The sequence below is a fragment of the Solanum stenotomum genome, chromosome 8 (genome assembly GCF_019186545.1).
Source record: "Solanum stenotomum isolate F172 chromosome 8, ASM1918654v1, whole genome shotgun sequence".
Taxonomy (NCBI): Eukaryota; Viridiplantae; Streptophyta; class Magnoliopsida; order Solanales; family Solanaceae; genus Solanum; species Solanum stenotomum.
Genome location: NC_064289.1, coordinates 33,652,296 through 33,664,371, shown reverse-complemented (window position 1 = coordinate 33,664,371; position 12,076 = coordinate 33,652,296). Strand labels below are relative to the sequence as shown.

At 32.1% G+C, this 12,076-nt stretch overlaps 1 protein-coding gene across 1 annotated transcript; it reads right to left on the bottom strand.

Moving 5' to 3' along the window:
* Positions 1-3,364: 3,364 nt before the first annotated feature.
* On the bottom strand, positions 3,365-6,707 carry LOC125874772 (GDSL esterase/lipase CPRD49-like). The gene is made up of 6 exons (XM_049555793.1): positions 6,501-6,707; positions 5,170-5,247; positions 4,638-4,778; positions 4,308-4,384; positions 4,021-4,170; positions 3,365-3,898 (listed from the first exon to the last, which is right to left on the bottom strand). The coding sequence occupies exons 1-6, from the start codon at positions 6,609-6,611 to the stop codon at positions 3,685-3,687; spliced, it is 771 nt and encodes a 256-aa protein (XP_049411750.1). The 5' UTR covers positions 6,612-6,707; the 3' UTR covers positions 3,365-3,684.
* Positions 6,708-12,076: the final 5,369 nt, after the last annotated feature.

The window sequence follows — 12,076 nt, the reverse complement described above, 5'->3', positions numbered from 1 at the left end:
GCACCGCGCCAGCCTCCCTTCAGGCAAAATTCTGACGAGCTATTGATCTCGTTTTCTGATCCTAAATCATTTTATTTCGATTCTTTTTCTCAAATTCACTTTAGATTTATGTACCCAAATCATATACACAAAATCTAACCCAACAATTTAAAGAAACAACACTTAATCATCAAGAAACTCCTTAATCCCCAACTCATGTTCAAGAACGAAATCAATTCAAGAACAACTATCAAGAACATCAAATTCTCAATCATTTTAGGACGAAAATACGCTGAATTAAACATGCTTGGCGCGTGGGTGAACTAACCCAACGCTATGTGATCTCACATACCTTGTAGGGATCACCCCCGAAGAAATCCACAAGCTAAACTTCGACGATCTTGGCGAATCTTGCTTCCTCTTCCTCCTTCTCCTCTTCTTTTCTCTTCTCTAAAACCCTAACTCTTTTTCCCGAAAGCATAAACTGAATAAGATCAGTTTAGACACCTAAGTAATTACCAAAAACGAATTAAAATAAAAGGGTAAGGAAAATACCAAAACACCCTTTACAAATCCGGATTGGACATTTCCTTATTTGAACAACCCAACTTCCAAAGGGCATAACTCACTCATACGAACTCGGAATCGCGCAAACTTAGCGGCGTTGGAAAGATAATTCCAAGAGCTTTCCAACAATATCTGTAAATACACATAACTCATCCTGATCTAGGAATTATTGCCGTTTGAAGTTGACCAAAACTCAACTTCTCCTAACTTAAACAAATTTCCAGATTTTAATTCTTTCCAAAAATGACTATTTCCAATTATTACCTTCTTCTTGCAAGATGTTACATGATCTTTTAGACCCTACAACTTACAAGTTTGATTTTCTAAAAGTTTTTGCAACTTTCCTAATTTGTTCCCCAAAATGTTCTTGGAACAGATGCAATTCAAGTTTGAATAGCCTTTACAATGTGCCCCATTTTCACCTTCACTTTATGAGCTTGCTCTTTCTAAATTAGGTTTCTACATAATTTTTAAAAAGGCTCATCGGTAAGTATGTGCATTAGGAAGTTATTGGTCGGGATGTACAAAATCGAATCGAAAATTGAACCATATCGTAAGTTGAGTCAAATTGAAGAAAAAGAGTTGATTAATGGTTTAGTTTGACTTGAGTTGGTATTGGAAAAACAAATCTGACTATACTTGGATTGATTTGATTTTAACTAAAAAAAAAATCAACTAAATACCAAATCAACCTGACATTATATATATAATTTTTATAATTTATTTTATTCATAGAAGTATTTACTTTGATATAATTTCTAAACATTTCTTATGTTTTTCTAGAATTATTTTTTATCTTTTAACATATTATTTCAAGTGTTTGAGACTTGGAATTTTAGTAGGTCCAATAAAGATTATAGTACATAGATATTACTCCCTCTGTCCAACAATACATGTACATTATTGATTTTGAACGCTTCTTAAGAAACTATAAATAGAAGAATAATTTTACTATATCACCATTTGAATATAAAAATATAAAGTCTTGAAAAATGTAATAGAGAAATGACTATAATTAGTGATAAGGGTAAATTAGAAACTTAGTGTAAAATTATTACTCCATCCGTTTCAAAAAGAATGACCTCCTTTCCTTTTTAGTCTGTTTAAAAAAGAATGACGTCTTTCTTTTTTTGGTAATATTTTAATTTCAGTTTTCTACGTGGCATGTTTAGGACCACAATATTAAAGGACAGTTTTCTACATTTGACATAACTTTAATTTAGGACCACAAGATTCAAAAGTCTTCTTTATTTTCTTAAACTCCGTGTCAAGTCAAACTAGATCATTCTTTGTGAAACGGAGGGAGTAATTGATTTCATAAAGAGGACAAGTATTGTTGGACATCTCAAAATAGTATAATGGACAACTATTGTTGAACGGAGGGAGTAGTAACTCTAATAATGCTCAAATCAAAATCAAATCAATATTGATGCTAACAAAAAAATTAACAACATTAAGAATGACAATAATGTTGAATATTTGTTCTTTTGTTTTACGTTGGTTTAGACATTTAAAATACATAACCTAATTTTAATTCTTCTTGTATGTTTAATCATGTAATTAATACTTATTAGACTTATTTTAGCATGACCTAGTAGTTTTAAATTATGACCATTTTCATTATGACTTATTAATTTGCAATATTTATTTTAGAGTAAATTTTAGGAATGACAAAGATGATATCCATATTAGTGCTTTATAGCTATAGTTTAGATAATTGCACTCCATACTTATATTTATGTTTGCTATGGAGCTTCAAATTTGTATAATTCGCTAAATACATTCAATTCATATACAAATTGGTTAGTTCTGTATAAATTCATTTATACAATTGGATTATTCGTATATGAAACGTTTCAGTTTTTTTCTATATTTGTATATGTATACAATACAAGTTCATCTTTAATTCTGATAATTGCGTTTGTATATTAGATGTAATTTGTAAAATATATGTGTTTTTTGTTAGGCTTGTCCATTGTATATGTACATATAATTGTAATTTGTATATGTATATATTCTTTGTATAAGTATATATGTGAAATTTGTATACAAATAAGAAACAATGTTAGCTGTAATTTGTATAAATATATGTTTTTTTGTTGTGCTTTCAGTTGTATATGTAAATATGTGTAATCTATATATAAATATAAATCTGTATTAGTTGAATTTGTATATGTATATGAAGGTTCATGAAAAAAAATAGAAAAGATTATATAGAATAACAAGAAAAAAAAATTAAGTTGATTTACACATGTTTTTGGCGATTACCTGAAATTTTGATGCCACAATCGAGAGGGTAATGATGAAAATTCAAAAATCAAAACTAATGTGGGTGAGAAAATTTAGGAGAAAATGGTGTAGTAGGAAGAGAAAAGATCCGCTTTGATTTGTATAAAGATATATATAAATATATCTTCTTTCCGTTTTTTTATTTAAGTTTTACAAAACCATGGGTCCCGCTAGATGGCAAAATATGCAGAATAGTAGTTGTGCATCAGAAATAAATTAAATTGTAGCTATAACATTTAATATGAATTAAATGTTTGCTATTTAATACAATTTTTACTTTATTTTATGTGATTTCATATTACTTTTTGTCGAATATACTTAAGTGTCACCACTCATCTAATATTTTGTGTTATTTTCTTAAGAAACACCTTAGATAATTGTATTTTAGTAGGACTAAAGAAATATATAAAGCAAAACAGATTATCTCAAATTCAATGTTTCATGAACGAACAAAACACATAGAGTTAGATCATCATTTCTTCATAGAAAGATTGCAAGAAGGTATACTTAAGGCAGAATACATAGAAAGTAAGGATCAAATGACAGATGTCTTTACCAAAGCATTGGAAAAACAATTACACAATGATATGTTATTCAAGTTGGGAATGTTGGACATATTCCATCTCCAACTTGTGGAACAAAAGTGCTACATTGTTCATCCTACGATAGAAGATACAATCACATTATCTCAAACTAGATATATTATTTATTATTAACTAAGGCCTACTTGGGCGAAAAGTAATTTCAATATATTATACTTTATGAATAAAGAAGTAACAAACTAGCATTTAAATGAAAAGGAAAATTATAGGATACGTTGTGAATGTTTGAATAGTAGGAAAAGGAAATCTAATCCCATTGAATTTGTCGATGGTAGGTCCAGTCAGATGGGTTTATTGTGGATTTACCATCTACTAAAACCAAATCATAAGGAGAATCTTCAGGAAATTCTGTTGCCATGGATTTCCAGTGTAAACTAGGTGTCCACTCAGCTTCTTTTAACACCTTGAGGATCTCTTCAACAACTATTTTACTCCCCTCCTCCGCTAAGTGAATCCCATCCCTGTATAAAAACATCAAACAAATTTAACCCTTGTTTCCTCTGCAAAAATGAGTTAAATGATCGCAGATGTTCTCAATTTGGTAGAGATACATTTGCTCAAACACAAAGTTAGCTGGACTTACGTGAAACAAGCAGCCAACCAATCTTCTCTTTTCTGAAGTGCTGTCCAAAGATCAACAACCTTCAGATTCATCTCTTTGCATAGCTCTATACAGGCCTCAGAATACTGTCGACATAACTCATTTGTTCGAACCAACTCACTGAAATATGGACTGTTTGCAAAAGAGATGGAATTGTTTTTCATTAATCAGAAAAAGGGCAAAATGCAGTTCAGAGAGAATGAAACTTGGAAATAAGTACAGAAAAAATGTAAAAGATAACATGATATTGATGATGGGTATCGAATTACCTTGTATTTTCACGAATTCTGGCCTCGTCAACAGGTGGACAACTGAGAAAAATTATGCGAATATTCTCTGAGAGGCTCTAACCACCCCCACCAAAAAGAAAACAAGAAAAAGAAAAATTCAGGGATCAATGATTACTGTAGTTTGTTTAAGTAAGTGAAACCCAACGTATATAACTAAGTGAAATAATTTCAAGATTTCTCGAATATTATGTATCTAAAGGCGTTATGTTCTCTTGAGGCAGCTAACCGTTCGTGTTTTTATAGATAAAAATAGAAAACAGGCAGCTCGAAAACAAAAGAAAAGGACATTCCTGTAATAAAGTAAGATACCTTGAGATGAGTTGCAATTTTTCTCATGTTCTCAATGTACTCTGGAAGAGGTACATGAGGACCCAATCCAGATGAATGAGGTCCCATTGAATCATTACCACCAAAGTAAACTATCACCAATGTAGGCTGAACAGTTGCATCCTGGAAGAGGAAAACACCATTTAAGAAGTCAAAAGTTAGTATATAGGAGATGTCGTCCAATATCAGATGTCCAGATGAGATATCTTTAAAAAAACACAAGTAGGTTTCTACAGGACATTCTCAATTCTTAAAAGCTCTCCACAATAAAAATCCAAGAAGACATTGATAATGTTCTGATAGTCAGATGATATGAACCAAAAAACATAGCTAAGTTCTATCGCAAATAGCACTATTTCTTGGGGAAAAATATTGTCAAACAGCAGTATTAAGCAGTCTTTTAACTGACAATAAAAGAAGAAATAAGGCAGAGGGAGCGTTTAATCTAACAAGCTATACTTTAACATTCACATGACTTGACCATTCAGAGATATTGAGGAGCAAGATGCAATACCTTTGGAAACACTTGATCAAGGACCTGTATAGCACGTCTTGAGTTCCAACCATAGTAACCTCGCAATAATACGTCCGCCTACAGTAGAGTAGAAGGTATTACTCTCTAATCTCTACTAAATCAAGTCTCTCTGCGTAAGTTAATGAAACTGTGATGTATAATAGCTTAAACCAGGATTTGTTAGTGCATGAGTGATGAGACACAACTTTGTATAAGAGGTACTTTGCAATAAATGTTGAACCTGAAAACTTCAACACAAGCACTTTTTTTTTATGACAAGGGAAACCCGCAGCCGCTACCCTTTCGGTGCGCACAACGTAAAACCCCCGCTCCTATGTAATAGCTCATTTAAGATCACAACAAGAGAGTACTTCAAATTTCCCCAAGTAACATGGAGTCAATACCAAAACAAGGCATACACAATAGATTTGCAGTCATAAGATTTGTCATCAAATGAAACTCTCGTCCATTATATCTCGGTTAATTTATTCCAACATCAAGAAAATCACTTAACTGGACAATGCTGGAAAGGTTAAGATTCCAACACCGAGAAAAAACAGATATGTGTAACTTAACATTCAAGACCTATGATAACTATTAAAAAAACTATGTAGCAGGGATACCTACTATTGCAAATTAATAAACAGAAAATGAAGATTCTTGATCTGGCACTAGACTTTCTCTCCAGGCAGATATTTCATTATAAAACACATGGCACCTCACTGGCTCATTGATATCGGAATTTAGTGAAGTGTGAGAACGATGAGAAGCACAAGAAACATTTCAATGTAAGTTTTCAAACTTGATGAAAGGAAAGATATGTACGACTTTAAACCTAGGAGTCGTTAGGTGTGAGGTATAAGGTATAATAATCCCGGGATAAAATGCAGGATTATTTTATCCTGCATTTGATCGGAGGTATTAAGTAGTCCTTGGATTATTTATACCAAAGTGACATGATGGGATAAGTTAATTAAATTTGTTCCCAACCAAACGAACCCTAAGTATGGAAGTAGTAGGGTAATGATAGGCAAGTAACTAGTTTTGTAATAACATTATTTAGACATTGGAAATGTAATATTAGACAACTAGGTTACTTGTGAAGAGGATGTGAGAGTTTGAGTATACACAAGCTGCAGAACAAGGCGTAAACTCATTTTGGCAACCAGCATAGTTGATTGTGTCATTATGATAAATGTAATTGGTATACTATTCCTTGTTTGTGTAACCCCAGCATAGTTTCCAGAATAACAAATTGCAAAACATGAAGTGATAAGACACACACAGCAACAAACAAATACTAGTAGAAAGAGAGAAAGAGAGAGGGATACTTTGCGGGCATAAATGTCAGAGAGAATAGCACCCCAACCGCCATTGCTGTAACTGATCTGAACAATAGAGGATCCAAAGAGAACGAACTGTGGCCTCTGTGGTCCCACCATTCTCAATTCACCGCAACCCTATTCTCTTCCTTCCTTGTTATAACCTCATCTTTCCTTCTCTTCAATTTTCCCCTCTTTTTCTATTACTCCATTCAATTCAACTACCGAAGTGGCAACTCACCTATCTTATTTCTACCCAGTAGGTGTTCGGATTAGACTTCCTCACCTAACTTATTTTTCTATATATTTGAAATTCGTCCTAATATATAAACATAACCTAATTTGGTGTCACATGACAATTATAACTTTTAATTTTTGGTATGCACAAGTACACACTTAAACTTGTATAAAATTGAGCAAATTGACACATTGTGTCTTACGTGGCGTCTTACGTGTATTATGCATGTGTGTCTACTTGCTCAATTTTCTACAAGTTTAGGTATATACTTGTGCACATTCAATATTAGAAGACATTATTGTCCACTGAAGCCAAGTTAACGGTCATGTTTATGTATTCTGCCTTTGAAATACATAAACATTCTTTCATTCTTGACCAAAAGTTTTGGGTTTGAACTCTGAATATATATAAAAAAAATCGGGCTCCAATACAAGCTCCGGACATCAGGTAAAAAAAAAATACTACTCCCTTTGTTTCAAAATAATTGAATTGTTGAGGGTTGAGACATTTTTCATATTTCAAATTAACTTAATTGTTCAATTTTCAAGACCATTTTTAGAATATTCTTCCATTTTACTCTTCATTTGGATTTTCTATGGGGTGAGTTCAAAAAACTTTAATTGTTTTAGAATTATTTTAACAATTAATTTGACAATAATTAATAAGGGAAAAATGGAAAGTAATGTCTAATTTATATCCTAATCTTCTTTTCTTAAATGTTATGAAACACCCCCAACAATTCAATTATTTTGAAATGCAGGAAGTATATGACTAAGAATGAAAAAAATTATGAAATTTCAAACGTGTCATAAAATTTGCTATAAATTTTTTAGCCTATGATTTTAAATACGTCATAAATACTCAATACTAAATGTAAGTAGGAAGTATAAATGAAATTACATTTGGATTTAGAAAACAATTTAATCTTTTAAAACCAGACCAAGACTAAAACTGAGATAGTTACTGTTTACACTTGTCATTAATATGTTTGTTGAATGTTGTACCAAATGGGAAAATGAAAGGAGGAAAGTGGCAACTGTTTAATTATTGCAGTAATTAATTGCAAGAGAAGCAGGTACACGGATGGGGCAGATTATGGAGGCATCTAAATTTCTCAGCTACCTTTTCTTGCCACATTTAATATCAATATCTCTCCACCTGTATGTATTCCAATATAACACTTCTATCACATGTTCATTTTACACCTTCTTTAAGGAACTTTAGGTTTACAGATGACTGATTATCAATTTTGGTGTATGTTTATGGTGGATTGTACAACACAAAGTTGACTTTATTTTTAGGTTTTATCAAGAAGCAGGACATGGGTACTAGGTGAAGGAGGATTATTGGTATGGTACAAAATTTGCATCCAAAATTGATTCTTGAAAAGGTGTAGGTTGCATTGGGTGTTACTTTTTTGGTTTGTAAGTATAGAAAGAGATCTTGTTAATGTTGCGTACATTGGGTGTTTGTAATCTGTTGATATATAGGTGTTAACATGTCCTTCAAGAGTATAATTCAGGACATGAAGGATGAGTTTGAGAGCATTTCTCGGAAAGGATCTCACTCTAGGTCATATAGGATTGTTCAGGATTGTACTGACACTCGATGCTTTGAGGCAAAGTTGTTGGGCTAATATGTTGCCTGAGCTATTGAGAGATGTACTAATGAGGATTGGGGCATCTCTCTGAGAAAAAAATCCTCAATCCTCAATCCAATTTGAGAGGATTGAGCATATCAATTTCTTCTCAGATGCCAATCAGATTCAGACGCCTCAATCTTCATTAGTACATAACTCAATAGCTCAGGAGACATATTAGCCCAACAACTTTGCCTCAAAGCATCGAGTGTCACGGTATAACCCTAAACCACCCTATGTGACCTAGAGTGAAATTCTTTTCGAGAAATGCTCTCAAACTCATCCTTCATGTCCTGAATCATTCTCTTGAAGGACATATTAACACCTATACCTCAACAGATAACAAACACCCAATTTTTGCAATACTAACAAGATATATTTCTATATTTACATACAAAAAAAAGTAACACCCTATTCGCAACAAATTTTCTTAGGTGCTGAAAATTAACTGCAAACAAAATAAATAAAAGAAAATGTTATTTTTATTGATGAATCGTTGTGAGTACAATTTTGTTGTTCTCTTGATTCTTCTCTCCTAAGCTTCTCCAAGATTTGAGGGCCTTCAGTAGCATACTTCTCGAATTGTTGGATGATGTAGACCTCCTTGAGATGTTGTTGATCTCTGGGAACGTCGGAAAGTGCTTCGTCGTTTCAAGTCGATCTCCGAGAAGAACTCTGTTGATCACTCCTTCGAAGAGCTATGTAGTTGATTTTGTAGCTTTCTCCAATTGTAGAATGCTTGTTGAAGAGTTTTCTTGATGCCCCTAGAATGTTCTGTTCATCCCCTATTTATAGTTGTAGGGGATGGACAAGGTTGCATATGATTGGCCAAAGGATGTCATTTTGACACTTGGCATGTTGTGATTGGTTCTTGCACTTGATTGAGACTACCACCTCATTTGGACACGTGGCACTGCCTTATTGGTCTTGGATGCCTAGTCATTGTGACATGTGGCATGAGTTTTGGGCTTCAAGGTGAAATGGACCTTGAATTTGAATTTAATAAGATAGACTTATTTATTTGTTAAGCTCAAATGAACATGGATTTAATTCATACGTATGAATTTAATCCAATACAATTTATGTGTCTACACACCCAATGCAATCTACACCTTTTCAAGAATCAATCTTGGATGGGAATTTTGTACTAGGACAAAAATCCTCCTGCACCTAGTACTCATGTCATGTTTTGTGATAAAATCCAAAAATAAAGTCAGCTATGTGTTGTTCAATCCACCATAAACATACACCAAAATTGATAATCATCTATCTGTAAAGCTAAAGTTTCAATTTTTGATAATAAAAAAAATTCAATCTTGGATAAATGTCCTCCAAATAATGAAACTAAACACACTCGAGTTGTACTTCTACATCTACAGATCCACGAAAATCAATCTACACCATCAATTCAAGATTTTATAGGGAAGTGATCCATCAACCAAGCAATAATTATATATCCACCAGGTGGGTAGTATATGTGATTGAAATTGGGAGCATTAATTAGGTTACATGACTTTTGATTGTCGACGCCGAAATGGGTTCGTGTAAAGACTCGAAATAAAAATATAATTTTATATTCTTTTAAGCTCTAATTTATTGTTACCCACATACCAAGTCTCACAGGATATTAAATAAAGGATTTTTTTTTAATACACAACTTAATTTATCATTTTTTTAAAAATTCCCTACCATTTTAAAAATTTACAAAAATCTCTATTTTCCTCACTCTCTCTCCTGATCTCCAATACATAAACTCTCCACCCACAACGTTTAATTTCCCCAAAATCACACCAGTCTCCCCAAAATCACACTTAACTTCATCAATTTCAAATTCAAAATAAGGTAGAAAAAATTGTATTCAAACCTATCATATTCTTCACAAGCACGTCTTTATCAGTGGGAATGGACAAAGATTCAGTGGCAGTTCTACCCTCATGAATAACTGGGAATTCAAATCAATATTTAATGTCGGTATGGACGTAATTTATTTCACATTTGAAGGTAAGAACAACTCGAGTTTGATAATTTAATTGACCAGAAGGAAAAATACAGTTCTTGAGATAGACTAATTCTACCAATTGCTGGGAGGAACTAAAGACACTGAATAAGGACATATGTGACCAGTATAGAACTTGTGGACCTTATGGAGTTTGTAATGATGGAGATGCAGGTGTCCTGATGGTTTCATAGTTGCATCACCAGATGACTGGGACAAGATTGTTGACATTTTTTTTTGATTTTTTGTTGTTCATCTTTTCTGATACATATGAGTTCACATTTTTAATGTATCTAGCTAATTTTGTTTCTTAAATTAATGTATAATGTATTTTTTTCAACATCGTGATACGTTACAATTTTATCATGCACATTGTATCGTGTTTAAATATAAGTTTTGATACCTGATACAAAAATTCTACCAAATATATCATTTATCATGTATCAGATATTGTTATGTATCTTCTACCTTATTCAAATTTACAAGGATATGTATTCGTACACGACACCAAATCATATTCGTGATACACAAACATTACTATTTTCATAGCTAAACCTGTGTGGTAAATAAATTTCATATCTAAATCTGCGATATTGTATTTTTCTATTTTATATAGACAACTAAAAAAATGATTAATAAAATGATACATAACAACATGTCATGACTTATATCGGTTTTGACACACAACAATGCATCTGATACCTATTAACTTACATAATACATTAAAGTGTCACACAAATATGTATCAGATTCATAAATGGTGATACATAATTGTTATTATCAAAAATTTGTTTAGTTTGAGGCAAAATAAGAAGATCTTGCAGCTATGTATCTGATACATTAAATCATGTATTAGATACACAACATAATGAATCATGTACACAACATTCTGTCTTTTAAACGGTGCTAATATCAAATACAACTTTTCATCAAACACAACTGCACAAATTATGTGTTAGATACACAATTTTATGGAACACAATATTACATCTACTAAACCATATATCTGATACATGATGGAATGTATCAAATACACAAAATTCTATTCTTGCATGAACAAATACACAATTTTTTAGGCATGATACATAAATTCGAACTTATATTAATTGTATCTGATACATAGCAACTACCACACAATAATGTATCAATTTCAAACCTAACACTTATGGAAAACAATTACTTATTTAATGTATCTAGTAGAAATACAACACTTATCAATTGAAACAAGATATATAAATAATAATGTATTGATAAATCTATCCATCTCGGAAACAAAATTCAAAAAATGATTACACAACATTATAAAAGGTATGAATGATCCATCAAAATTATGCATCTCTTCGTCATTTTTCTTTGTTGGATCAATGCATATAGGATACATTGAAAATCCAGTCTCTTGTTTCTTCACCTATACGATGCATCATATCTTCAAATTTTTCCTCAACTCATCGATCTCTAATTCAGCTGCAATGACTGATTTGAGATTCACAAAACCAATATTTTGACCAACAACAATTCCATCACTTTTGTATAGTTCATACCTCACCTCACTTTCCCGAATTTTGAAATGTCTCAACAAGATCGACATGTTCACGTTGTATCAATACAATTTGTCGACAAGTTTGATTCAAAAAATGAGAATTTTTTGGAAGAATGAGAAGAAGAATTTTGAATTTTAAATTGTGCTAGCCTGTTACAATTGGCTAGGGATT

Bases quoted from the DNA above. Each gene is read 5' to 3' on its own strand.
- LOC125874772 (XM_049555793.1), bottom strand. From the start codon at position 6,611: ATGGTGGGACCACAGAGGCCACAGTTCGTTCTCTTTGGATCCTCTATT. The intron at 4,171-4,307 runs GTAATTCGATAC...TTTTGCAAACAG, and splicing joins AGAATTCGTGAAAATACAAG to TCCATATTTCAGTGAGTTGG. The intron at 3,899-4,020 runs GTAAGTCCAGCT...GTTTTTATACAG, and splicing joins TGGTTGGCTGCTTGTTTCAC to GGATGGGATTCACTTAGCGG.